Source organism: Melozone crissalis, unplaced genomic scaffold (assembly GCF_028551555.1).
Source record: "Melozone crissalis strain CALT ecotype California unplaced genomic scaffold, PUWL_Pcris_2 ptg000244c_1, whole genome shotgun sequence".
NCBI classification, from domain to species: Eukaryota; Metazoa; Chordata; class Aves; order Passeriformes; family Passerellidae; genus Melozone; species Melozone crissalis.
The window spans coordinates 753,134-778,719 of NW_026536003.1; the positions used below are offsets into that span (position 1 = coordinate 753,134).

Consider the following 25,586-nt stretch of genomic DNA (forward strand, 5'->3'; position numbering starts at 1 on the left):
CTCATAATATAACAATTAGCTTTAACTTAAGCATCTAATAATCATTAACCAGTTGTTGGTGTATCTGACTTCAATATGAATTGGTTCTAACCCTCAGCTAAAATCTTAAATTTTTAAAATCATAATTCAATCCCTACTCCTTCTTCAAGGTTGGTAAATTCTTTCACTAACATATAGATTCTTCTTTATCTAGCCAACTTATGTGGTGTTTCTTAAAACCGTACCATATGTTCTCGATAGTGAAGTTAAAGCTGCTACTTGCTGCAACAGTCTCTAATTCTAAATAAGTACTGTAATAGACAAAATCAAACTTATACTAACCAAGAGAAGTAAAACAATAATGGGATGAATGAAGGTATTGAGCAAGTCAGCTGCCACTGGATACTGCTCACAAAGCACATCCCACTAATGATGGGATGGGCCTTTTTCCAATCTTTTAAATACTTTCCGTATAGTCTCTGTATCATGGTGTATTGTAATCAAAGTTCTTTTCCTTTTATCTTTAACTTCTTAAAGAATTTTCTTTAATTCATAATGTTTTAACAATTTGGTAACCAAAGCTAAGTTCATCCCTATGGGCACAGGCAATATTTCTTGGACAATGATCAAATTCGCCTTTCTGTGTTGGTATGATACGACAGGTGCCTGATAGGAAAAAGCGCATCCTTTGATTTTGACAAAGTTACAAATGCACAAGTTAAATTGAGTTTCCTTCACTGTGATCTCATCTACTATTATAGTGGGGCATGCTGTTCTGAGGCAGATACAACTTTGTCTTTTATACATGGGCAAGTTTGTCTAATTAATGGGATTCATTTCAAAGTGAGAAATATGTCGCTTTTTATCTAAGTCTAAACTCAGAGCAGCTAGTTAAGCATTTGTCACGGTATTTAGAATTCTTGATGAGATTCATGGAATCTGTCTTGGACAAACACATATTTACATCCCCAACCATTTCTTCTTTCTTACACAATTGCATTTGTAATTTTTAGCATTTCACCCAGAGACTTTTAGGAGTTAAAATCATAGGCTTTCCATTGGCACTTATATACTAGTCACATGATATGGAAGTGGTGCTGCATTAGCTGTGGTTACAGCAATAATCATAAATGCCACAACTCTCTAAGCTACACCTACTTGATTATCTATTACAACTACAAGTCGTTCTATTCTTTGGGAGATTATTACACTGTGCTTATCATTTTACTCACACTCTATTTATTTTCTCGAGAAAGTTTTAATTTCAGTTTGTTGTTACCCATTGTAACTTTCTAAAGTCCCTCAGGAGCCTTCTTCACTCGGGAATGATGGATCTAGGTGCTTTGTTCCTTAACCTTGATTGCAGTAAAGGTGGTGAGGAGCACTTGGGCGGTCACCAGATGTTGCTGTAGGACACCAAAGAGCACAAGCACACCACCGTTCTCAAGGTGAAGGAAAAAAGGGAAGTTTATTTTCTGACTCCAATATTTATAGTTTTACAAAAGTGACAGCGGATTGGAGGGTGACAGTGACACCTCTCCAATGGCACTGGTTAAATCAACAGTCCATCAACTCTCTCCTCCTCCATCAAGGAATGCAAAACAATAACTTATTTACAGAAAGTGTGTGAGAAAGTTCACTACAAGAATGTCAACATCAGAAGGCATAGAAAATCCTAAAAAACCAGGGTGACACAACCCTTGTAGTTGTATGTCTGTTTTGATTAGTATTATTGTATTATGGCTTACCTTTGAGGAAAATCTGTCCATAATTACCTCACCCTTTGCTGCTTTCTTTGCCTCTCTATCCGCCAGCTCATTTCTTTCCTCCAATTTTAAGCTCACTCTCTGGTGTGCCTTAATATGCTTTTTCAGGTAGCTGAACTGCTTCCAGCAGCCGGATTGTCTCTTCTTCCCTTGTGAGGTCAGCAGTCCCCTCTCCTTCCAGACGGCTCCATGTGCATGCACAACTCTGAATGCCTTTTGCTGTTTCTAAGGCATGGGTCCATGCATTTATCTCAGCCTTCTGTGCAGAGGTACCTGTTGGTAAGGCTCCAGACTCTATTACCTCTCTGCAGGTAGTCACTGTGTACTTTGCATGTCGCTTTCCACTGGCAATGTAGCTGCTCCCCTCAGTGAGCCAGGTCTCTGCATCGTCCAAAGGAGTGTCCTTTAAGTCTGGGCAGCAGGAGTAGGTAGCTTCAATGGTCTCTAGGCAATCATGGTGTACTGCTTCTCCTTGATTCCACTGCGAATAGAAGCTGGGTTGACAATATTAGTCACCACTATCTCTACATCATCTTGCTCTACCATGATGGCCTGGTATTTCAGAAACCTCTGTGGTGAAAGCCAGTGGCCACCCTTTACTTCCAGTACTACGGACAACGTGTGGGACACTAGCACAGTCATTTTTGTCCTAGGGTAGACTTGGGTGCTTCTTGAATATTCAGCACAACTGCTGCTACACCTCTGAGGCAACCTGGCCATCCTTTGGCTGTTGCATCAAGTTGCTTAGAGAAGTAAGCAACTGCCCTTCGGTATGGACCCAAGTCCTGAGCCAGTATTCCCAGGGCAATTACTTGCATGGGAAAATAGAAAGAATGGTTTACTTACATCTGGAAGTCTCAAGGCTGGAGCTGACATAAGGACACTCTCTAGCTGGTGAAAGGCTCGTGTGGCTCCTTTTGTCCACTAGAGATCTCTGTTTCCATCGGCAATAAGAGCATAGAGGTGTCTGACGAGCAGTGCATAACTATAAACCCACAGCCGGCACCACCCCGCCATGCCTAAGAAAGTTGGGAGTTCCTTTGTTGTCTGGGGTTTTGGGGTTTGGCATATGGCTTCCCTGCCTTAAAGTCTGCTGCTCAGCACTCACTTCTTACCCCAGGTAGATTACCTTCTGTTTCACTACCTGTGCCTTTTTCTTTGAGACTCTGCATCCTTGGAGCCCTAGGAAATTCAAAAGGCTTACCGTCCAGGCTTCCCTCATCCGAGTGGCTACTGGAAGATCATCCACGTAAAGCAATAGCCTCCTTTCCTCTTGTGGAGCTTCTCAGGACTCTGGGTCTTTGCAAGCTGTTCTCCAGTCGGAGGGGGGAATTTTGAAGCCTTCAGGCACATGGACCATATGATCTGTGTTTGAATGCAAAAGTTTTCTGTCTGGCTTTGTGGATAGGGAGGGAAAAGAAGGCCTCTCTTAGGCCTAAAACAGTGAACCAGATAAGCTCAGGTGTTAAACAAGTTAGTATAGTATATGGATTTGCTACCACAGGGTATAAATTCTGTGTTATTTTATTGACAGCCCTCAATCCAGTACTATCAATTATTAGGCTGATTCCTTCCCTATCTTCCTTTTGAGGGTACTGCTCAATTCTCACTGGTTGTGTTCTTTCCTTAAGCTTGATTGCTATGTGGGGGCATTTTTCACCCTCCCTGGTACAGCAGAGGCCCATACCCTCAAAAACACTTATTTACTTATTCTAGTATCTCTTCACTAATGTCTTCCTTAATTTCAATGGCTGTTAATGTTAAGCCTGACATCTTTAAGTCATTTGCCTCCAGAGTAACCTTTCTCATTTGAGAATGTTTAGCGAATTGAGTGAATTGTACAAAAGCTTCTAAGTACACATAGTACACAGTTACTTTAAGGGTATGCAAAAGTATGCCTTCTCAGACTGGCCAGTTGTTCCCCACACTACAACCTAAACATTCTCCACAAGTACTAAAGCTTTATTTAAAACTGAATGTATGGCCCTTGTGTTGATTAAAATTCTACGCTTTTCTTTCTTCTGATCTCACTGCCTCTTGCAGAGGGGTCTGTTACATCCTAGTTCTGGATGAAATTGAACTGCCAGGAGGGGGATGGGTTCGAGTGGGTATATTTTGGAGCCTAAGCCTTCTTCCCTTTTAGGGAGGTCATCTTTATCCTTCCTCCCTTACCTTAGGAGGAGCCTTTACAAATCATATGTACTCATTTTGCGAACTGTAATCACTTTCCATTTCAGCATGATAATTGTTTGATTTCATACATTGCTGTCTTGTGCTGCATGCTGAACAACACATTTGATTTGCTTTCTCTTTGCCTTGTTTTCTTTTTCAAGGGCCAAGACCAGAGGGCGGTCTGATCTCACAGTCTCTTTGCCATTCTGGGTGATTTCTTAAAACAAAAAGACATATCAGCATACAAAACCCCATCCCATTTACCTTCCTATTTTAAACCAGCATTAACTGCAATGAAGTATTATAAATCTTCTTATTTTCTGAGCTGCTCCTACTGGCAGCCTTCTCCCAGTGAGCCCCTCCTAAAAGGGGCTAGTCGAACAACCTCTTTGCTCTGGTCAGTTCTCATTATCTCTTTCTCCTTGCTCTATCTCGCTTCCACCCAAACTTCTCTTTACAAAGCTTCACTGTAGTTTCTCAGTCTTCCTCCTACACGCACACACACAGCTCCAGGTGGCAGGTATCAGATGTGATTTCCCACACACGAGCTTTAAGATCTTAGGTTCTGAATCAGCTTGATCAGAAACCTTTAATTTACACTCGGGGCATGTGCCCTGACACTTATTAGAACAACAATACCAGCGTTTCTCACAAACACTGCACTGCAATAATACCCATGCAGCATGCCAGCCTCTTGATGCACCGAAGGAATTGCCCGCAGAGGCAGGCTATTCTGTTTATTACAGAGAACTCTAAATCCCTACAGCAGGCTGTTCCCAGTCCAGACTTACTATAGTACCAGCTGAAGTCTCATAAACTCATTCATCTCTTCTATCTAAACTCCGTTTTACAAAATATCAGTCTTTTCTAGTTTTCTTCTTGCACAATCTAATTAAGCACTGTGTCTACTTACACTCGTTTTACTGCCTTGCAGAAAGGCTGTGCTTGTCACAGCAGAAACTCTGATACGCCCACAGACACAGACACACGCACCCCCCCCTTTATCTCAAATTCACTAAAGCGAGGGCTTGAATTGCTGTGAGGGGGGAATTCTTGGAATTCCTTTAATTTGCTTTACTATAGTTAAACATAAATCACCATACCATAGTTCTTCTGTGTAAAATGCTACTCTTGTTGCGAACAAAATCTTAAAATCTCCACAAACACCACTATACAATCTGAGAATCAAATTACCACAATACAGTGGAAGAAAATCACCACACAAAATCACTGGGAAAGGGCATATCTCTCAAAGTGCCACTTTTCTCAACACAACATAGCATACCATAATTCAGCATTTAGTCACATCAGTTTTCCCTGGACACAAATCAAAATAACAGCACATAGTCCAGAGATCAAGTCCAAACATTCAGGGCAAAGGAACTCTCTGAGCTCATACTCACGGTTAAAATGTACCAAATCTACACAAATCACTACATTTAAACACAATAAATACCGTCACTGACATTTCTCCACCCGCTTCTCCGCGGGGCACTTCTCTCCCTACCCTCACAGCCTGCTGCAGCCGGCACCTCAGGCCTCACTCGGCTACTTCAAACACGGGTAGTACTCACTCCCCTGCACTGTATGGCACTGTAGATATACTCTCTTTTATACACCATACACTTATACACTTGCACGATTAGAAACACAGTGCACTGACCACACAATGTATTAACCATACAGTGACACAGTGTTTGACACACACACACATAGAGATTCATTCGACCCACCCCCAGGGTCGCTAGCAGCTGTTCTATCAGAACATTGAACCCCCGTCTCTAATCCAGCTGCTCTACCAACTACACCTAGACGTCTCTGAGTAATTTACTCCCTAGCTCTCTTTTCCCCCGGGGGCCCCTCAGTACATACCGTACCTTGCTCTGCAGCCAGCAGGTCCTTGTCTGTCCTCGCAGGAGGCAAGTCGAGACGAGCAGAGCCCCACCAGGAAAAAAATCTTAGGGAGCGCCTTGGAGGTCTGTCTATCCCTCCGCCCCTGCAGGGACAGAGAACTCCTGCCTTGGCTCGCCATAATGTTTTGCAGAGAAAAGAAGAAAAGTCTACAACTTTGTCAAAGTTGTAAAGTTGGTATGTTTATTACATCGCTGGATGCATGCGGAGATTGCTCTCTTTGAAAAAAGGCATGGGTACCTCTGAGAACTTCAGGTCTCTTTTTATCTCTCTCTTAAATACATATGCATACAGTTTCACAATAGGTTCATACATATTCATTTTTATGGGTTTCGTGTGACATTTACCACTAGTTCCTTTGTATCAGAAAAAATTCCGAGGTCAGGTTGACTTGCCCTCACAGCAGTCTCTGTCTCCTTCTATCATCTTCTGTCTCCCCCCCCTTTATCTCTGTCCTTCGCTGAAGTAACTCCACTGAGCTTAGACCTTGAAGTCTAGCTAAATAACTATGGTTTCTAACTACAGACTCAAGTCAAAAATGTACATTTCCCATAAATTAAAATGGATTTCTATCCTGGAAAATTTTCACTTTACTTCACTCACCCTGGGCTCTGCCTCGAGCTGTGCAAATTCCATCAGTGCCAGCAGGCAGAGCTTGGGGTGAGGGGCAGAGGGAATCAGCCCAATTCCTGCCCCAGGCAAGGGACCCAGGTACATTGTCCACACTTTGCCCAGCAGTGTTCATTTGCATTTGTAAAGCTCCTCTGCAGGCTGCCTGGAATGAAGCTTCTCTTCCAGGGCAGCCATCAGGTGAATCACATGTGGCCCCCCAAGAATCTGCTGTGTTTTAAAAAAAAGTATTAACTATTTATAAGTTCAAAGTATTACAGTTAAATCTCTTCGATTTTGCAAAATGCAACATAAAGGAGAACGTGGAAAAATCCAGACCAAAACTTGATTCTCACACTTCTGTACCAAACCTACGTGACAACATAAAGTGGGAATATTATGAAAAATTTTTCTCATGTTGTAATTTTGTCACTGAAACTGCAGGGAAAACAAGAACTCTTCAAGAATCTCTTTAGTGTTAGAGAGTCAAAGCATTCCTTGGTTCTGGCCAGGATGTGCAACAGAAATAATTTCTTTCACAAATAGCCCAGCTGTGCAGAGAAAATCATTCCACGGCATGTGAGTTTTACTAGATTTTTCCTAAACTTTATGTAGTCTGAACCAATCTAAATCCACTGCTTTAATGATCATTGTTTCCAAGTTGTGTAAGTTTTCAGTATTTGGTTTCCTGTTGGACCCGGATTTCTTCCCCTCTGATGTGTGAATTCGGTCTCCACACTCCTGGATTTCCTTCTCAGCCTTTTCCAGCCCAGGTGTCTCCAGCTCTGCCGGGGGCAGTGTCTGGGGTAGCTGTTGGTTGCTGTTTGCTGCTGGGTATACCCCGTGTGTTGGGATGTTAAACTCATCTCGATTCAGTGCCATAACATCCCTTAAATAAAAGCTTTTAAATTCCTTTCCCCAAGGCAAAGAAAACCAAGCCTGAGCAGAGAAATAAGATTTAAAAGGAACAAACTCGGTACATTTTGCAGCAGTGCAGTGGCAGGCAGCCCAGAGTGTGGGTGTCAGTGAGCCCCAGAGTGGAATTGTGCCGTGGTGTTCCCCAGCAGCTGTGGCAGTGCAGGCCCAGCCAGCGCTGAAGCTGCAGCAGTGGCAGCAAGGCTTGGCCCCAGTGGCTGGAGATGGCAGAGGAGGGTGGCCAGGATTGCAGAGGATTCCAGGCGAGGATCTGTGGGCAGGCGCAGGGGCTTGGCCCGCTGTGGAGCCCTGGCTGCTGCTGCGTTGCCTTCAGGGCAGGCTCCGGGGCGGCCTCCCATCCTCCTGCTGCAGGCGGGAAATGCAAATCTGCGGGGCTTCAGAGCCCTTGAGGCCAGGCTGAGGGGTCCCCCCGTGTTGAGCTGTGCTGGCGGCTGTTTGTGGCCTCAGGGACACTTGGCATGGGCCCCTTGGCCACCAGTGGTGCTGCTTTGCACTCCTTAGGCAGGAGCCGATGTCCTGGCTGGGTGTTGGCAGCAGCAAAGTGCCAGGGCAGGCTGTGTGCCAGCCCAGCTTCCTGTGGGAGAATGTGCCTTGATATCTGCCTCAGTGGTTGCTGAAGCAGTGAGAATTGCTTTTGCCCCCCTGTTAGGTGCCATGGTGTCAGCAGAAGATATTGAAGCCTTCCTGCTCAGGGCATTTCAGTGCCAGGCTCTCACAAGCACCCACAGCTGCGCGGGTTGAGCTGAGCATGGGGCGGTGACCTGCGCTGTGTCTGATTCCCCTTCCTTAATAACAGCCGCCTGTCTTGTAGCTCTTTTCCTTTCTGCTGCCCTTGCAGAGCCATCCACAAACACATTTTCTCCCACAGACCAGGGAATGTCCCATCATCAATCTGTCCCAGCCTGGGTCTGGAGCTCTGTCCCTTGAGTGCAGTCCTGGGTTCCTTGCCAGCCCCTCTCCAGGCTGTTCAAACAGGAGGCTGGGTTAAACCCTTGCCCTGTCCTCAGTTCTAAATCCTCCTGTGCCATTGAACAAGTTTCATACTGTAATAACCGAGCCCTGCTCATCCATTTAGAGGCTCTTTTGGTTGTCAGACCTTTACCTTGATGCCAGACTTGAACTGTAGGAGATCCTCCTGTTGTTGTCAGTTTTCAGGCCTCAGTTCCCATGAAAGCTCTGGCTGCGCAATTGTGCAGACAATGAGGCCACTCTCTGGCCTCTGGGTTAAACATTTTTGCACTAGAATTCCTTAGGGAAGACCCTGTTTAACATCCACGTATAATTGAAATTTTTTTCCCTGTTTGGAAGGCCCAGGCTGGCAGCCTCAGCTAATCTTCATTTTAACACTTGCAAATTCTGTGTTTCCTCCTCCTGTCCATCCATCCAGTTTGTTGACTGGCAGGATAGGAGTGTTGTAGGGAGACATCCTTGGCTCCAAAAGCCCTGCCTTTAACAGGGACTCAGTACCAAACTGTGAGCCCTTCCTTTCCTCTCTTGGAACAGGGTATTCCTTGTCCTGGTTGCTTTAAAGTAATTTGTAGAGTCTCTAGATGAAATTTTCCCCATTTCGACGAAGCTGCCCACACTGCTGGGTTCACTTCAGCAGGGGCCTTGTCAGACTTTTGACACAAAAGTAGAACAGAACTAGCCTGTGATTCACCTTTTACAGTATTAAAACCCAGCTCACAAATTCCTTCCTAGTTAATTACAATCACAGGAGGAAGAAAAAGAAATTAATTTATTTCAAGCTTATCCCCCACAACTTCTAATAGTGATTGAACAAATCATACCTACTCATCTTTCGCAGTCATTGCCCTAAAAATTAATATAATTCTTTACTATTTTCCCCTTTAGGTCTAAGATTCAGAGTGGATTGAGAGGCCCCTGTGTCCATCAGGAAATGCCTCCCCTCAATGCAGACCCACCCTGAATGTTCTCAAGGGCTGCAGTGTGGAGGGTCCCTGGTGTGATGGGAGCTGTGACAGCCCTGCCAATCCATGTCCATCAAGGGGTGGACTTGCTGGTCCTGAGGGTGCTGCTGTCTGTGCTTGCAGTGTCCTTGTGCCCTGCAGCTGGAGCCCTGGTTCCTTGCCAGGGGCTGTTTGGGTGGGCTCTCCCCTGCCGAGGAGGGCAATGCCTCTGCCAGGTGCTTGTGGCCGAGCCGTGCCCTGGGTGCTGGGGCCCCCTTGGGCCCTGGGGTTGATCCCTCAGGGGCTGTAGGAACTGTGCCCTGGCCTTTGCCTTCAGCTTGGCCTTTTGCTGCTCCCTTCTTGCACTCACCAGCTGTGCCTTTGTGCCCAAGTGCTGCAGGGCCTTCTTGTGCCCCTCCTGCAGCCCCCTCAGTGCCTGTGGGTGCTTGTCTTGCTTTACAAGAGAGGTGTCTGCCCGGGAAGGCAGAAAAAGCCTCTCTTGGAATGGAGAATGCAAACCCCCTCCATCTTCATTTTTAGACTAGTGAAATGAAGGGGCTCTCAGGCAAAGATATGGGAGTAGGAATACCAGTTCTTTACTAGTGTGTATAATAAAGCAAACAAACACCAACAGCTGCGGCACTGACAGCAAACAGAGCCCGGACCCAGTCCCGGCCTTTGGGCTGCGGCTCTTTGCCCTTGGTTGCAGTTCCAGGCACGGCCGGCAGGGGCGCTGGTGGCTCCCGCGGGGCGGGGCAGCGCATCCCTCCCATGGGAACCTCTCTGAACGGAAATAGAGCAATCCCTTCATCTCACTCTTTCACTTTTTTACCTTCTATGGCCTTTCTCCCGTGTTTTGGAAAAGAACTTGAAGAGGGCTGCCTTTTAACTGAGCTCCTAGTGTTTCGATAAGGTGCTTCCTCTTGAGAGAGAGAGTTTCCCTGAACAGCCGGAGCTGTGGTTACCAAGGGGACGTAACTCAAAGCAGGACGGGGTCAGGGGAGGATATCCCGCCGAGGCTGGGTCGGAGTGTGGGCAGGGTCTGCTGCCGAAATCGCCAGAGGGGGATCTTCCCCTGGAGGCCGAGGCGGAGCGTGGGTAGCCCCCACATGGCTGATGGCGGCTGATCCGGCAGCTGCCGGCAGAGCAAAGGCAGGTGGGAGAGCCCGGCAGCAGCGGCGGTGCCCAGCGCAGGTGGCACGGGCAGGGCAGGCGGGGATGGGATGGCTGGGACCCCCCCTGGGTACGGTGGGCGCGGTGACCTCGGAGCAGGCGGCAGGACAGAGCAACCCCCATCTTGCCCAGCATGACCGGCAGAGCGGCCGCGGGCCAGACAGTGGGAGCAGGGCACACAAATTGAGCGACAGCGCCGGGGCAGGTGGAGCTGCCCTGGGCAGTGAGGCCGCACCTGGGAGGGAAACCGGGGCAGGCGGAGCTGAGGCGGGCAGCGAGCCGGGACCCGGGACAGGCGCCTGGGCCGCGAACGGAGGGGGCAAGACCTGCAGAGGATCCCGCTCTCTTTCTGATTTTTCCTCTTGTTCTCTTCTCTTTCATTTCTCTTTGTCTTTTCTTGTTTTGTCTTGGGTGTTTCTCAGACTTCAAACATTTTTACTCTCCTAAAATCTCCTAACATATGGCATATTTTCTTTCTTGTAAAATAAATGGGTTTTTTTACAAATAAATCCAGAACCTAACAAATCTAAACTTCTGCTTGGATACTTGAAATGGTCCACGAGCTAACTCACCACCTCCTAATGTTGTTTTTCTCATCAGCTTTTATTTATCCTTTGGCAAATTAAGCATCTTTCAGTTTCTTGCTTGGCTACTCCAAAAATGTCAGTGCACCCATAGTTCCTTAAAAAATGATCACATAAAGCTTGAGTACCCCGGTGCGTTTTCTGATGCATGTCTTCTAATATTTTCCTAGTAAGCACATTTTATTAAGTAATTGTCGTCTATCAAGAAGTTTCCATTTCCCTGATTTATCTTGTTCACTTCCTATCTTGTTTAATTCTTTTTTCTCGGCTTCCCTAAACTTTGGAATTTCCAGTTTTTCCTCGTTTGGAGTTAATATTAACATACTCAGCTCCATTTTCTGCTGCATCCTTAGTTTTGTGATCCACCAAATTATTTCCTCTTATTTCTGGGGTCTTTCCCTTTTGGGGTTCCTTAACATGTACTATAGCTATCTCTTTTGGGTAATATTAATGCCTCCAAAACCTCTAAAATAAGTTCCTCATGTACTAGTCCTTTTCTTCTTGAATTAAGTAATCTTTTTCCTTTCCAAATTTTTTGAAGGTATGTACTACTCTAAAGGCATACCTTGAATCAGTATATATAGTTCCTTTATTTTGTGTTAAATATTCTAGTGCTCTTTTTAAAGTATATAATTCACAAGTTTTAGCTTACTAGTTTAAGGTTAATTTCCCTTTTTCCACAGTTTGCATGTTTTTCCCATCAACTACTACATATCCTGTATTTTCTCCTTTTCCAAGGAGTTGTATCTCTGTTAGCTAACATAACTCCCAAAGGATTATTTTTTTTTTCTTTTTTTGTCCCTTGTATCCACCGTACTGGTTTTCAATCTCATTGTTCAAGATCCTATCTATTCATCTTCTGCCTCTGTTTTTCCCTTTCACTAACTACCCAAATACCACTTTTCTTTCAACTGCACACACGAAAATAAAAAATCTTTTTCTCACACTAATTTTAATACAATACACCTCCCTCGAAGGAAATCTAGTGAAGCTTAAAATACACAATCTGCATTACCTATACTTTCATTCGTCTACATTCACTCACTGTTATTTCTCATCCACTTCCACACATTCTTTCACACCCTCACCTTGGGGTTGGCCTCTGGGTCTCAGTATCTCCGGGCCTCCTGGGAGGGCCCTGACTCTGCTGCCTCCGGTGCCGTTCACCTGTGAGGCTGATTTGTGTGTCACTCACACTCTTTAGCCACGGCCCCCTCACACGCCCTGGGGACAATGGCCCCTTTGCAGGTCACCTGTACCTTATGCCACAGCCCCCACACACCCAGGAGAACAATGGCTTATTTGTGGGTCACACACTCCTCTTTCCACAGCCCCCCTTCCCACCCGCCTGGGAAGCCGAGGCTGATTTTATGTGTGACTCGCTCCCACACACAACAAGACAACAATAAGGTACCTTTTACTTTCAAATCACCTATTACAATTTTAGGTGTTTCTGGCCAGTTCCAGTGCTCTTGGATATCCCTCAACCCAGCTGGGTGTCCAACCCCAGATGCTCTTGGGTGTCGGAGTGTCGGGGGGTAGGACGGTCGGGACGGACGGAGACGAGAGATCTCTGCAGCCAGGTCGTGGAACTTGCGGTTTATTGCAAAGGGCCTGGGTGCAGGGCCCTGGTTGGAGCTGCCAGGCACAGCTCGGAGCAGGCCCGAGAGAAGAGAGGGGTAGAGAGGGTGAGAGGGTAAGGGAGTAAGAGGAGAAGAACGTAAGAGAGTAAGGTTCCCGTTACAATACAATCAATCTTCTTCTGTGTTGAATATTCTATTTCTCACTAACCAGTCTAGTACAAGATACAAATCCTAGAGCATTTACATACAGACTATAGGAATCATTACATCACCATACTGTGTTACATTTTCAACCCTAAAATCTCCTCTTTGGCCCCCTTCTGCCAAGCTAGTAGGGTCTGCTCTGAACCTTGGACCTGTCTGCAAGAAGAGGGAATTGTTTCATCAAAAGGGGATTACTTTCAGCTGGCCACACCATTTTTTTCCAGTTGTTCAGGAACTAAGATATTTCAAAGCTTGCTTTCATTTCAATCTCGCTTATAGTTTCTATATTGTCAAAATCTTTTGCCAGACAATAATAAGGCTTTCATGTTTCATCTTCCCCAGCCCTTGGGCATTTTTTTGTCCCTCAGTCCATCTGTGTGCTCCAATCCCAGATGCTCTTGAACATATCTTCAATCTGGCAGAATTTTGCTCAACCCTGAATGCTCTTGGAATGTTAATCCCTCAACCCAGCAGGTTTTAATTCTGGATGCTCTTGGGCACTCTTATCCCTCAATCCAGCAGGTTTTTAGGGGCCTCTTTTGTCCCGTTTCCTAGTGGGTTGGGCTCGGAAACTCTTCTGCTCCCCTCCTCGGAGGGGTCCAGCCCCTCTCTGAGACCCAGTCCCAGTTACCCTGGGGGATTCTCTCACTCCTGTTAACATTCACTGTGGAAGGGGCTAGCAGCGGGCCTGTTAGGTAAAGGAGCGAGAAGTAAGAAGAAGAAGAAGCTGATAAGGAGCTTTCTCCAAGGCCGTAACCAAGGAGATCGAGAGAAGGAAGATAAGAGCATTCTGCAGCTGGATGAAGCATTTTTAGAAAGTTAGGTGGAGTCAGAGTAACTTTTCACCAATGGCATGGTATTGAATTATTGTGGCCAATAGCTAAGGTAGAGGAAGGGTAAACAACTGGAAAGTGTATAAAAGATCAGCCATTTTCATTAATAAACTGTTGCCAAGTGTTACCAACTGAGACTGCTTGTGGTCTCTGCTTTGTGTCGTGACCGCCTCGACTGCGACAATTCACTTCGTCTCTCTCCTGGCCACTTACCGCGGAAAGTCCGAAACGCAGCGTGGGAGACTCCAGCACTCACTTGGCAGGCCTGGGACAACCAGCCCTCCTCTCATTCACACACATTCATCCCCTGCACCTGCCCCCCTGAGAAATACTTACCAATCCCTTTTCCTTCCCGGGTTCTTAATGCCCATTACTACTCTTAGGGGGCCAATTACCGCGGTTGTAGGGAGCCTTTTCCCTTCTCTTTGTTTTATTATCTCCTTTTGTCCACCATAACCTGCGTCTGTCGGTCACCCCAGGGGAAACAGAGCGAGGCTGCCAACGGGGCAGGGCGCGCCTTCCCCACTCTGACTCTCCTAAAGCACCGGCAGCGAGGTGTTAGTAACCATCCTCTGCTACCAAATTGTGAAAAACGCCAATCACTTGCTTTTAAAATTTTAAAATTTTAACAGTAATAAAATGGTTATAAAAAATAGTAATAATATTAGAGTAATAACAATTGCGACAAATCCAATTAGGACAATATGAGACAACAAATACAAAGAGTTACGAATACCCGAGTACTTTTTTCTAGGCAGCAGGAGCCTGAAAAAGGACACCCGTGAACACAGGATTAACCCTTAAAAACAATAGCCTGTTGCATATTCATACACTTTATACATGATGCATAAATTCCATTCAAACACAGGATTCTGTCTGGTCAGTGCCACCTTCTTCCTCTGAATCCTAACAGCGACTTCGAGGCAGGAAGAAGTTATTTCTTCTGACAAGAGAGCAATAAATTCTTTTTCCCTGAAAGATTTAGGTGTCCTGTGGCTGCTATCTCGCTGCAAGTTCTTTCTTTAAAAAAATCTCTTACCAAGCATAGTTTCTATTTTAACATTTTTTTAATAACCTAAAACTATATTTAACCCACTACTTAAGAGAATTAATACAGCGTTACTTTGTAACACAAGACACATAATATTCATTTTAGTATTTGTGAAAACCCAATCACAAAATACGCATTTTTTACAAGTATAATCCCACTTCCAGTCTCTCCCAGTTTGGTCCCAGCTGTCTCCAGCATGGTTCCAGTTGCTTCCTCAATCAAGTCAGTGAGTCCCAGTATGATGCCATTTGCTCCCAGTTGCTCCTAGTCAGGCCCAGTATGGAGGATGATGTGCAGGGTGTGCTCACTGTGACACTCAGTTCCTCCCAGTATTAGTCCAGTCACTCCCAGAATGATCCAAATATGAGCCCAGTGTGCTCCCAGTCTCTGCCAGAATGTACCAGTTGTGCTCCACATGGTTCCAGTTGCTCTTTTTCACCCTCACTTTCCTTCTAGTCACTCCCAGTATATCCCAGCGTACCCCAGTTCCCTCCACCATCTTTCCAGTTCCTTCCAGTATGATCCTATTTGCTCCCAAGCACTCCCAGTCAGCCTCAGTGTAGTGGCACTCACTGCCGGTATGATCCTAGCCATCCTCAGCACCATCCCAGTTCATCCCAGTATATCCCATTTACCCCTAACATGGTCTCAATTGCCCCCCCCAGGCTCCTACTCACTCCCAGTGTGATCTCAGCATGATCCCAGTATGATGGCAGCATGGAGTCAGTACAAACTCAGTACAATCCCAGTATGATGCCAATAGGATGTCAATAGAAAGCCAGTAAAGTCCCAGTCACTCCCAGTATGATCCCAGAATGATCCCAGTGTCCATCATTGCGATCACAGTCTGCCCTGACATGGCAGTATGATCCCAGTATGATGTCAGTACAAGCCCAATACAGTCCCAGTCTCTCCCAGTATGATCCCAGTGCAGTCCCAGTCCCTGGCAGTGCTGCCACTGCTGGGATTCCCCAGCCCTGTGTGTGTTCCCCCCTGGCGGATGTGCCGAGAGGAGCCCCAAGGGCTGGCAGTGCCCAGGCAGGGTCCCCAGCAAGGCCCAGTTTGGATGCGCAGCCCCCAGTTTGCCCGGTTTGCCTCTCCTTTTGCCCGGGCCGGGTTCCCCCCGCCCGCAGCGGCTGGAGCAGCCGAGAGCCCCGCGCTGCCCATCCCGACCTGTCCCGGCTCCATCCCCGCTCCTGCCGGGGGCTGCGAGGGCTGCGGGAACGGGGCACCGAGGGTGTGGCTGCTGGTAGGGGAGGAGGAGGAGGGAGGGAAGGGCAGGGATGAAGGGGAAGGAGGAGGTGGGGTTAGGGAAGACGAGCAGGGGGAGGGGGAACGGAAGAACAGGAGTGGGATGAAGAGGGAGAGGAGAGACTGTTGTTATCTTATTGTTATTATATTGTTAAAGAGTCCATACCTTCTCGCTGGTTCTCTGCCACATAGCTCTTCTCTGTTCTCTGTAGTGCAGTTCCTCATGGTGTCACAGGGGCTCCACCTGGGCTCTCGACCCACCCCTTTTATCCCAGCTATCTTTACGAGCCACAGCTGCTGCCCAACTAAGGACTTCGCAGCTGTGACTCATTTAGAACAGCTAGGACCCACTTATCTAATATACATAGAACTCTCACTACATTCCAGTTGTTGTATTCTTATTGTTGTTATAATAATACATATATTCAGGCCCCCACAAGACAAAAAGGCGGATCAAGGCTGAGCTTAGGGAACCACGCGGTCGATCCCTGCTTGAATTCGCAGCCCCCACCTGTGGGATCATTGTCCCCCAATCGCGCTGGTGAGCGGGGAGGGGGAGCTGGGCCCGGATATCCCGGGGGGTCCCTGGGTTGGGGATTTGGGGGGATGTTTGGAGAATGAAGAAGTCCAAGGCTGAGCGGAAAAGGCCCCTTGGGGAGACATCAGGGGGTGGCGGTGGCGGTTGCCGGCAGAGGCAGCCTGGAGGAGCAGAGCCCTGTGTCCCCCAGGAGCCCAAAGTGGGGAGCCCAGAGAGGGGGGAGCGCCACCATTGGCGGGAGCCTCAAGAGCCTGGAGAGGGGCAGGGGGGACTCCTTGGAGCCGCTGCAGCCCAGAACAGAGAATGAGGGGAGAAGGGAGCCTGGGAGCCCAAACAGCCCCGGCATCCCGAAATGGGGAGAGTGAAGCGGGGGGAGCTTTTGGCATTGCTGGGACTGCCAGCAGCCTGGGCAGGGCGGGCACTGAGGAGAAGGGGGACCCCCAATCCAAGCGTGACCCCCAGCAGCTGGGACAGGGGGGAACCCCCAAACACCAGAGGGGAGGGACCAGGGACGGGGAACTCCTGGGAGGCTTTTTCAGGGCTGAATCTTGGGTGTTTGGGAGGTTTTCCTGGAGCCCAGGTGGCCAGTGATTGTAGAGATGGACTTGGGCAGAGGGACCTTCAAAGTCAATGTGTGTTGGGGAAGATGAAACAGGAAAGCCTTATAAATATGATTGTCTGGAAAAGATTTTGAGAATATAGAAAGTATAAGGAAGATTGAAATGAAAGAGATACCTCAGTTAGTGAACAACTGGAAAACAATGGTGTGGCCAGCTGAAGGTAATCCCCTTTTGATGAAACAATTCCCTCTGCTTGCAGACAGATCCAAGGGTCAGAGCAGACCCCACTAGCTCAATAGAAGGGGTCCAAAGAGGAGTTTTTAGGGTTGAAAATGTAACACAGTATGGTGATGTAATGATTTTTACAGGCTGTATGTAAATGCTATAGGATTTGTATCTTGTACTAGATTGCTAAGTGAGAAATAGAATATTCAACACAGAAGAAGATTGATTGTATTGTAACGGGAACCTTACACTCTTAGGTTCTTCTCCTCTTACTCCCTTACCCTCTCACCCTCTCTACCCCTCTCTTCTTTCGGGCCTGCTCCGAGCTGTGCCTGGCAGCTCCAAGCAGGGCCCTGCACCCAGGCCCTTTGCATAAACCGCAAGTTCCATGTCCTGGCTGCAGAGATCTCTCGTCTCCGTCCGTCCCGACCGTCCTACCCCCCGACAGTCCTACAAACGCGCTCATCCCTTGTTTTCCCCAAACCAGGATTTCCCATTGCCAACCCCAGGGAGGCTCTGAGGAAGAGGAAGATGCCCCAGGACACTGAGGCAGGTGAGGAGGAAGTCAGTGCCCCTTTCCCCTCTGTGCTGCTCCATCTCCCAGTCCAGCATGGCCCCGGCTGCAGCTCATCCCTGGGGGGATCTCCTTGCCCTTGCCTGTGGCACGGCAGCAAATCCCATCCTGTCCTTGTCCTTCCTCCCCCAGAGCAGGAGCTGAGCATGGAGAGCAGGGAGGACAAATGCCCACGGCAGAACCTGGTGGAAGAGGCCGTTTTGAGCGGCTCCACAGCGCAGGAAGCCAACGGGGAGGAAAATCCCCGGAGATGCCGCACGAGGAGGGGCTGGAAACACAGCTGGCGGGGATCTGAGGGGGAAAGAGCCAGCCTGGGCCGGGAAGGCGGCCGGAGATGGAGCCAGAGCTCGGAGCTGGTGCTCCATGAGCAGCTCCATGTTGGGGAGAAGCCCCACACGTGCGAGGAGTGTGGGAAGAGCTTCAGGTGGAAAGGCGACCTGATCAGGCACCAGAGGACCCACACTGGAGAGAAGCCCTACCAGTGCGAGGAGTGTGGGAAGAGCTTCAGCGTGAGTTCCAGCCAGAACCAGCACCATAGGACCCACACTGGGGAGAGGCGTACAAATTTTCCGAGTATGGGATGTGCTTCAGCCGGAGTTTAAGCCTGATTGTGCACCAGAGGAGCCACACTGGGGAGAGGCCCTACAAGTGCTCCGAGTGTGGGATGTGCTTCAGAGAGAGCTCCGGCCTGATCAGGCACCAGAGGACCCACACTGGGGAGAGGCCCTACGAGTGTTCCAAGTGTGCGAGGAGGTTTCCGACCAGCTCCGATCTCCTCCGGCACTATCTGAGTCACACAGAGGAGAGGCCCTTCCAGTGCCCCGACTGCGGGAAGGGATTCAAGCACAACTCCACCCTCATCACCCACCGGCACATTCACACTGGGGAGAGGCCCTACGAGTGTCCCCAGTGTGAGAAGAGCTTCTCCAGCAGCTCTAACTTGACCCAACACCAACGGAGGCACCACTAAGGGAAGCCCTGCGAGTGCCCCGAGTGTGGGCAGAGCTTCGTGCGCTGCTCCAGCTCCATTCCCCACTGGAGGAGGCACTTTGGGCACAGCTCTGGTCACTCACATTCCCTGTGATCCATGTTGGGAACACACCTGGCTGCTTTGCCTTTTGGTTTGGCCTTAATTTTCCTCTGCTTCACCTTCATCGTTTAAAAACACCCAAAACTGAGTTAAATGAAGGAAATTGATTGAATATATCTGAGGTTCCATAATTTTTCAGTTGTTTTAGAGGGAATTTAGGATTTGGGGACGTGTTCTCTGTCGAGTACTGCTTTTGCTAAGAGGAAGGAATTTGATCTCACCCTTCTTGTGTTGCTAAGAACTCCTTCCGTGACCCGAACCGCAACTCCACCCTTGGGATACCCTGTAAAAATTCCACGGCCCTTCCTGTGCCCTGCCTTTGGGGGTTAAGAAATGGATTCCCAAAGGATCAGCCCTATTCCCGCTGTATTCCAAGAGGATGAACCTGTTTCCCTGGATTCCCAGAGGATTCTGACTCTCTCACTGGTTTTTTTTTGTTTGTACTACTGCAGTTCTATTTTTAATTTTTCCTAATAAAAAGCTGTTATTTCTACTCCCATATCTTTGCCTGAGAGCTCCTTGATTTCAAAAGTATTTAATATTTTTATAGTGTATTATAATAATAATATTATTATTATTAATAATAATAATAATAATAATAATAGTAGTAGTAGTAGTAGTAGTAGTAGTAAAAGGGAGGGAGTTTACATTTTCTGTTTCAGTGGAGGCTCCTGAAATGGGGAGACACCCCCAAGGATGGGCCATGTAAAATGGTTCCTGAAATATATAAATTATTTTATGGATATGCAACAGGCTGATGTAATTAAAACCAGATTAACTAGGGGTGTCCCCGAAAATAACTGGGGGGTCTTGGTGGCGATACCAACCTGTGCTCGATGATCCTTGTCTCCCATTACATCACCCTGTTGCATATTCATCCACATTTTGCATATCCATTAAGTACTTTACATATTCCAGGAACAAAATTGGCTTCATCCTGTTTGGGGGTCCCACCTCCCTCACAGCTCAATTTGGGGCGTCCCATCCCCCTCCAAGCTCAATTTTGGGGTCCCTCTGATTGCCTGGAAATTACCCCGCGAGGTCTCTGAGTATTTCCCGCAGTGAGAGGCCTTGGTCTGTGGCTGGCAAGTGATGAGTCAGAGTCGGGCCGGGCGCTGATTGGCTGAAAATCGCTGGGCGGGTCCAGGGCTCTGAGTTTCTGCCCCTCAACTGGATCGTCATCAGTGCCGCGCGTTCTGATTGGTCGGGATCTGTTTTGGGGTGGGGACGGGAGGAACTGGAGTTTATTTGGGGTGTGTTTGGGGTTATTTATGGACTATTTAGGGTTTATCTTGGGTTTTACTTGGTTTATTTGAAATTATTTGGGTTTATTTGGAAGTATTTGGGTTTATTTGGAAGTATTTGGGTTTGTTTGGAAGTGTTTGGATTTGTTTGGGCTTATTTGGAATTATTGGAGGTTCTTGGGGTTTATGTTGTTGTATATGGGGGTTTTATTAGATGTACTTGCAATCATTGGGTTTTTTTTACTTAATTTGGGGTGTTTTTTTGGTTTTTTGGGGTTATTTGGATTTGTTAGGGGTATTTGGGGGGACTTTTAGGTACTGTTTGGAGTTACTTGAGGTTTATTTCGAGTATTTTGGGGTTATTTGGGATATTTGGGGTCATGTGGGTTCAAAAAACTAGGAATGTTTCTCCTGCAAAAAATGTGAATTTTTCCTTATAAATTTTTCCTTAAAAAATTTTTCCCCAAAACACCAGGAATGTTCCCTTAAAAATCCCCGGCTTTTTCCAGCCAATAGCGGCGCGTCCTGCCCCAAACCATCCAATCACTGCACTTCATCTCCCAAATTAACGAATCACGGCGCACCCCGCCCCAAACCATCCGATCACCACGGGTCTCCCCTCAGGAACACCGGCCTCCCCATGCGCTGATTCAACCAACCACCACAGGTCTCCCCTCAGCTACTCCTGAATTTCTCGAGCCGAACCAACCAATCACTGGGGATCTCTCCTGAGCAATGCCTGCGTCTCATTTCTCAATCTAACCAATCACTGGGCATCTCCCCTCGACAAACCCAGCCTGCCCCGCCCCTCTCCTGTCATTCGCTGTGCTCTCTATGAAAGCAACCAATCACCGGGCGTCTCCCATCAGCAACTCCCACCCTCCCCCACGCTGCTCCAGCCAATCAGAGCCGAGCCAAAAGTGGCGCCCCCTGACCCCGGGGCTGGGCATGGAGCGGGCGCCCCCTTCCCCCTCCCCTGCCCCCCGGGACCCCCTCAGGGACCCCCAGGAGCCGCCCCGAGCTCGGGCGGGTCCTGCGGGAGGCGCTGGAGAGAGCGGGGGAGGCGCTGGGAGAGGACGGGGGGGGCTACGGGAGCTGCTGAGGAGGCGCAGGGACAGGTGAGGGGTCCTGGAGGGGTCGTGAGGGGAATTTGGGGAGGGGTCTTGAGGATGTTTGGGGGGAATTTGGGGAGGGTCTGGGGGGATCTTGAGGGGGTTTTAGCGGGGTCTGGGGTAGCTGGGGGGGTTTGGGGGGGAATTTGGGGAGGGGTCCTCGGGGGGTGTCACGATCCATCCTCACAGACGGGTTTCATGATGGTTCATGGATTTGATCTCAGGGTGCAAAAAGAACCAACACGGTACAAGGGGGTTTGCAATGATAATCGAAACAAATGCACCTTTATTGAATGACCACAGCAAAATGTGATAGAGGGATTAAGGGAGAGAAAAAGATAGAGGAACAGAGAGACAAAGAGAGAGAGAGAGAGATAAAGAGGGGGATAGTGCTGCCAAACGTAGAGACGAAGTCCTTTGGTCCAGTCCAGTCGAGGATCCACCTGTTACATCGGGGAGATCTCAAAGTCTCTCGCTAACTCAGGGGTTTTTATTATGATAACTCTATTGGAAATTGCGAGGGGGGGATACAGATACAAAAAGGAATAGATGTAACAGGTAGTCCATGCTCTCAGCAGTAAGCGTGAGCCATTGTCTTCTTGGTCCAGGGGTCACAACCTGCAGGCAAACATTTCGCTTTGGTCAGCTTGCCTCCTCCACACACCTGCCCCGGGCTAGGGGTTTCAGTCCCAGTCCTTGGAAGGAGCAGAGGGGCCTTTTCACATGGGGGTTCCGTGTCTCAGTCCTTGATGGAGAGGCTCCTTCCATCTCAGTCTGTCTGTCCCGGTGGTTGTAAAACAGGTGAGGGTCTTCTGTGGGGGGACCACCTGAAACTGAGGAGAAGTCCAGCCAGGCCGAGAGGTGGGACAGCTCCCAAGGCTGTTGTTGCACAAAGGGCACGGTGCCCCCTTCTTCTCCTCCTTGGGCTCAGTGTAGCATACAGCAAACAACAGCTGTGAAAACAGCAACTGAACACTGCTCTGGGGTCTCTGGGTCTTGTGGCATGTGACTTTCTCCTACAGAGGAGACGGGGGAGAGGCGGGGTGTCTTCTCTCCAGTGGTCCTCAAATGACAATCGTGAGGCAGATGAGGGAAAATTCAGACAGACTCTAACAAGCCACCACCCTTTGTCCCCCTCCCTTTTTCCAAACCCCTCCCCATCGCCTCCCAATAAACGGCCCCGGGCCCAACTGGGAAGCTTTATTGGGAGCACTGGGAGCAGGCACTGGGCAGGAGCAGAGCACCAGCGGGGCTGGGGGTGATACGGGACCCCCCCAAAATCGGCGGAGCGGGAACGGAGCGGGGGGTCCCGGCCGGGCCCGAGCCCACGGGGAGGGGCTGCGGCCGCCGCCGGCTCAGGAGCTCTGTGGGCAGAGAAAAGGGGGTGACACCGGGCTGGGGGCCCGGCGGGAGCGCACACGCTCCGCCACGGGGGGGACGCCACTCCCGGCACCCGCCCTGACCTTCTTGAGCAGGGAGAAGCCGAGCCCCAGCGCCAGGAAGACCAAGCCTAAGACAAAGCCCCCGATACCCATCAGCATCTTGCTGCGGGCAGCGTCCGGCGGCATCTCTGGGGGGTCCGCAGGGCTCAGCGCCCCCAAAACCTCTCACCGACACCCCGAGCCCCTCCCAGCGCCCTCCCTGTGGCCCCCGGCCCAGCCAGGGCCCCCTGAAACCTCCCCTCGATCCCTTTTTGTCCTGGCCAGGAGCCACCAAAGCCCCTCCCGTCCCTCTCAGCATCCCACAGCCCCCTCCCAGTTGCCCCCAGCGCCCCAGGACCCCCAAAGCCTCTCGCAGTCCCTTGGCAGCCCCAGCAGGACTCAGCCAGAGCCCTCCCAGGCTGTGCCCAGCACAACCGAGCTCATGGTGAGCCCCGCTTTGCCATCGCCGATCTCCTTCCAGCCCCTCGGGGCTCACTGCGATCCCTCCCAGTCACACCCAGCACCCCCAAACTCCCTCCCAGTGCCCACCAGGACCCCTCCAACCCCATCCCAGCCTCCCCAGCATCCCCCAAACCCCTTCCCAGCCCTTGCCCAGCCCCCAGCCCCTCTCCCAGCTCCAGCCCGGCTCTCTCCAGCTCCCTCCCAGTGGCTCCCAGTACAGCCCAGCGGCTGTGCCAGCGCCCCCAGGGGCTCCCCCGTACCCCAGTGCCGCCTCAGGGGCTGCTCCAGGCTGACGTGCTCCACCTGGCAGCTGTAGCTGAGCCCGCGCCGGGGTGGCGTTTCCAGCAGCACCAGCAGCTGGTAGGTCCAGTCCCCGTTGGGGACCACGTCGGTGGCCACCACGTGCTCCGAGAGCTCCTGCTGGCCCTGGAACCACCTCACCTGGATGGCAGCAGGGTAGAAATCCATCACGGAGCAGAGCAGACGGCCGGGGCCAGGCTGGGAGCTCGAGGGGGGCACCACCGAGATGGACACGCTGGGGGGCACTGGGGGCTGGGATCAGCTGGGGGGCACTGGGAGAGAGAGGGGAGGGCTGGGCTGGGCTGGAGAGGGACTGGGATAGACTGGAATGGACTGGGAAGGGACTGGGAGCGATTGGGAGTGACTGGGAGTGACAAGGAATGGCCAGGGGAAAGTGGTGGGAGGGACTGGGGATGGGCTCGGATGGACTGGGAATGTTTTGGGAGGGAGTGGGAGGGACTGGGAGGGAGTTGGGTGGCACTGAGAGAGGTGGGAGGGGATGGGGGTGCACTGGGAGAGAGGGTGGACGTCTGAGAGCGAACTGTGAGTGAACTGGGAATAGATTGGGAATTGATTTGGAGTGGCTGGGTGGGGCTGGGAATAAACTGGGAGGGATTGGGAATGAACTGGAGACGATTGGGAGGGACTGGTAAGGGACAGGAAGCCCCGGGGATGGGCACAAGGAGGGCTGGGGGCTCTGGGGAGATTCCCAGGGAGGTTTTGAGGGCCTCCAGGGTCATTGGCAGGGCAGGGCCCGAGGGGACACGCTCTGCCCCGCGCTCACCTCGGCGCTCCACAGTGATCGGGGTGTAATAGTCGTAGTTGTACCGGCAGTACCAGTCCACCGCGGTCCGTGCGTACTCCAGTCTAGCCGGGTCGCTGTTCATCTTCCTGGCAAACCTCTCCCCATAGGGGGTGAACCCCACGTGCAGCCCCACGTCGCTGTCGAACATCACGAACTGCTCCCGGTTGTAGATGTACCTCTCCACGAACCTTACCCTCTCCGTGCCGTTAATGAAGTAACACTCGCACTTAAACATGAGCTGAAACACCCCTGTGTGTGCAGGACACTGCTCAGGGGGCGCCCCCCGCTCCGCACCCCCAGAGCTCCGGGGCCCACCCCGGATCCCCGCTCCGCCCCTCCTGTGCCCCACGGCCGCCATGGGACCCTCCTGCCCGCGCTGCCGCTTCCTCTTTGCCGCCCTTCCCCCATTTCCCCTTTCATATCCTCTCCCCTCCCACCTCTGGCCGCTCCCAAAATCACTTTTGGGGTCCCATTTCCCCATTTTCCCCATTTTCCCACAAATCCCTCAATCTCCAGCCTCCCTCCCGCTCAGTTTTGGGGTTCCCCCGTCCTCTTTTCCCCCCTTCCCCACCCTCTCCCACCCCTCCCTCTCCTCCCCGCATCCCTCAGCCCCTCCCGCTCTCCCTTTGGGGGGTCCCCCCCTCCTCCCCCTCCATTCCGGGCTCCCCCCTTCGCCCTCTTTTCCCCCTTCTCCCCCACTGTCCCAGCGCCTCCCGCCCCCCGCTCACCCGAGAGCTCCGCGCCCGCAGCCGGGGGGGCTCCCAGCACCACCAGTGCCACCAGCAGGGCCCCAGCTGCCGCCCCTCGCCCCATGGCCGGGGCCGGGCAGGGAGCAGCAGCCCCAAAGCAGCCGCGCTGCGCTGGGAGCGCTAGTCCGGAGCAGGGCGGGCTCGGCAGCGCCGCGCGCTCTCATTGGCTGCCGCCGCTTCTGGGCAGCGATCGGCCACGGGCTCTGCCCGGCAACCGATGAGGCAATCCAACGCCCCGAGCTCTCATTGGCTGTGCCGCCTCCTGCCTGCGCTGCCATTGGCTGAGGCCTTTCCGGGACGCTGCAGCCCCGGGCTGGGGGTTTTTTTGGGTAGGGGGAACCTTGGGGCGCTGGGCAGGTGGGAGCGCAGGTGAGCCCAGCAATGCGTGCCCAGGTGCGCGGCATCTCAGGGCTGCCCGTGGCGAGCGGTGACGCTGGCCCGATGCCAGGCACCCCCAGAACCGCTCTGTCCCTTCCACCCGCAGCCGCACAGGGACAGAAAATGGAACCGAGGGTTCCTGCGTGGGGACAAGGACCGGGAGAGA

The 25,586-nt window shown here is 50.5% G+C and overlaps 1 protein-coding gene across 1 annotated transcript in view; it reads right to left on the reverse strand.

The window, feature by feature from the left end:
* LOC128949493 (class II histocompatibility antigen, B-L beta chain-like) overlaps window positions 1-25,157 on the reverse strand; it is a gene marked incomplete at its 3' end in the record, with an annotated part of 61,283 nt that extends 36,126 nt beyond the window's left edge. Inside the window, exons 1-2 of the mRNA XM_054294348.1 lie at window positions 25,022-25,157; window positions 24,273-24,542 (exon numbers count right to left, since the gene is read on the reverse strand). Coding sequence (XP_054150323.1) covers window positions 24,273-24,542; window positions 25,022-25,106 — 355 coding nt within the window. The remainder of the gene's footprint in view (window positions 1-24,272; window positions 24,543-25,021) is intronic.
* Between the last annotated feature and the right edge of the window lie 429 nt (window positions 25,158-25,586).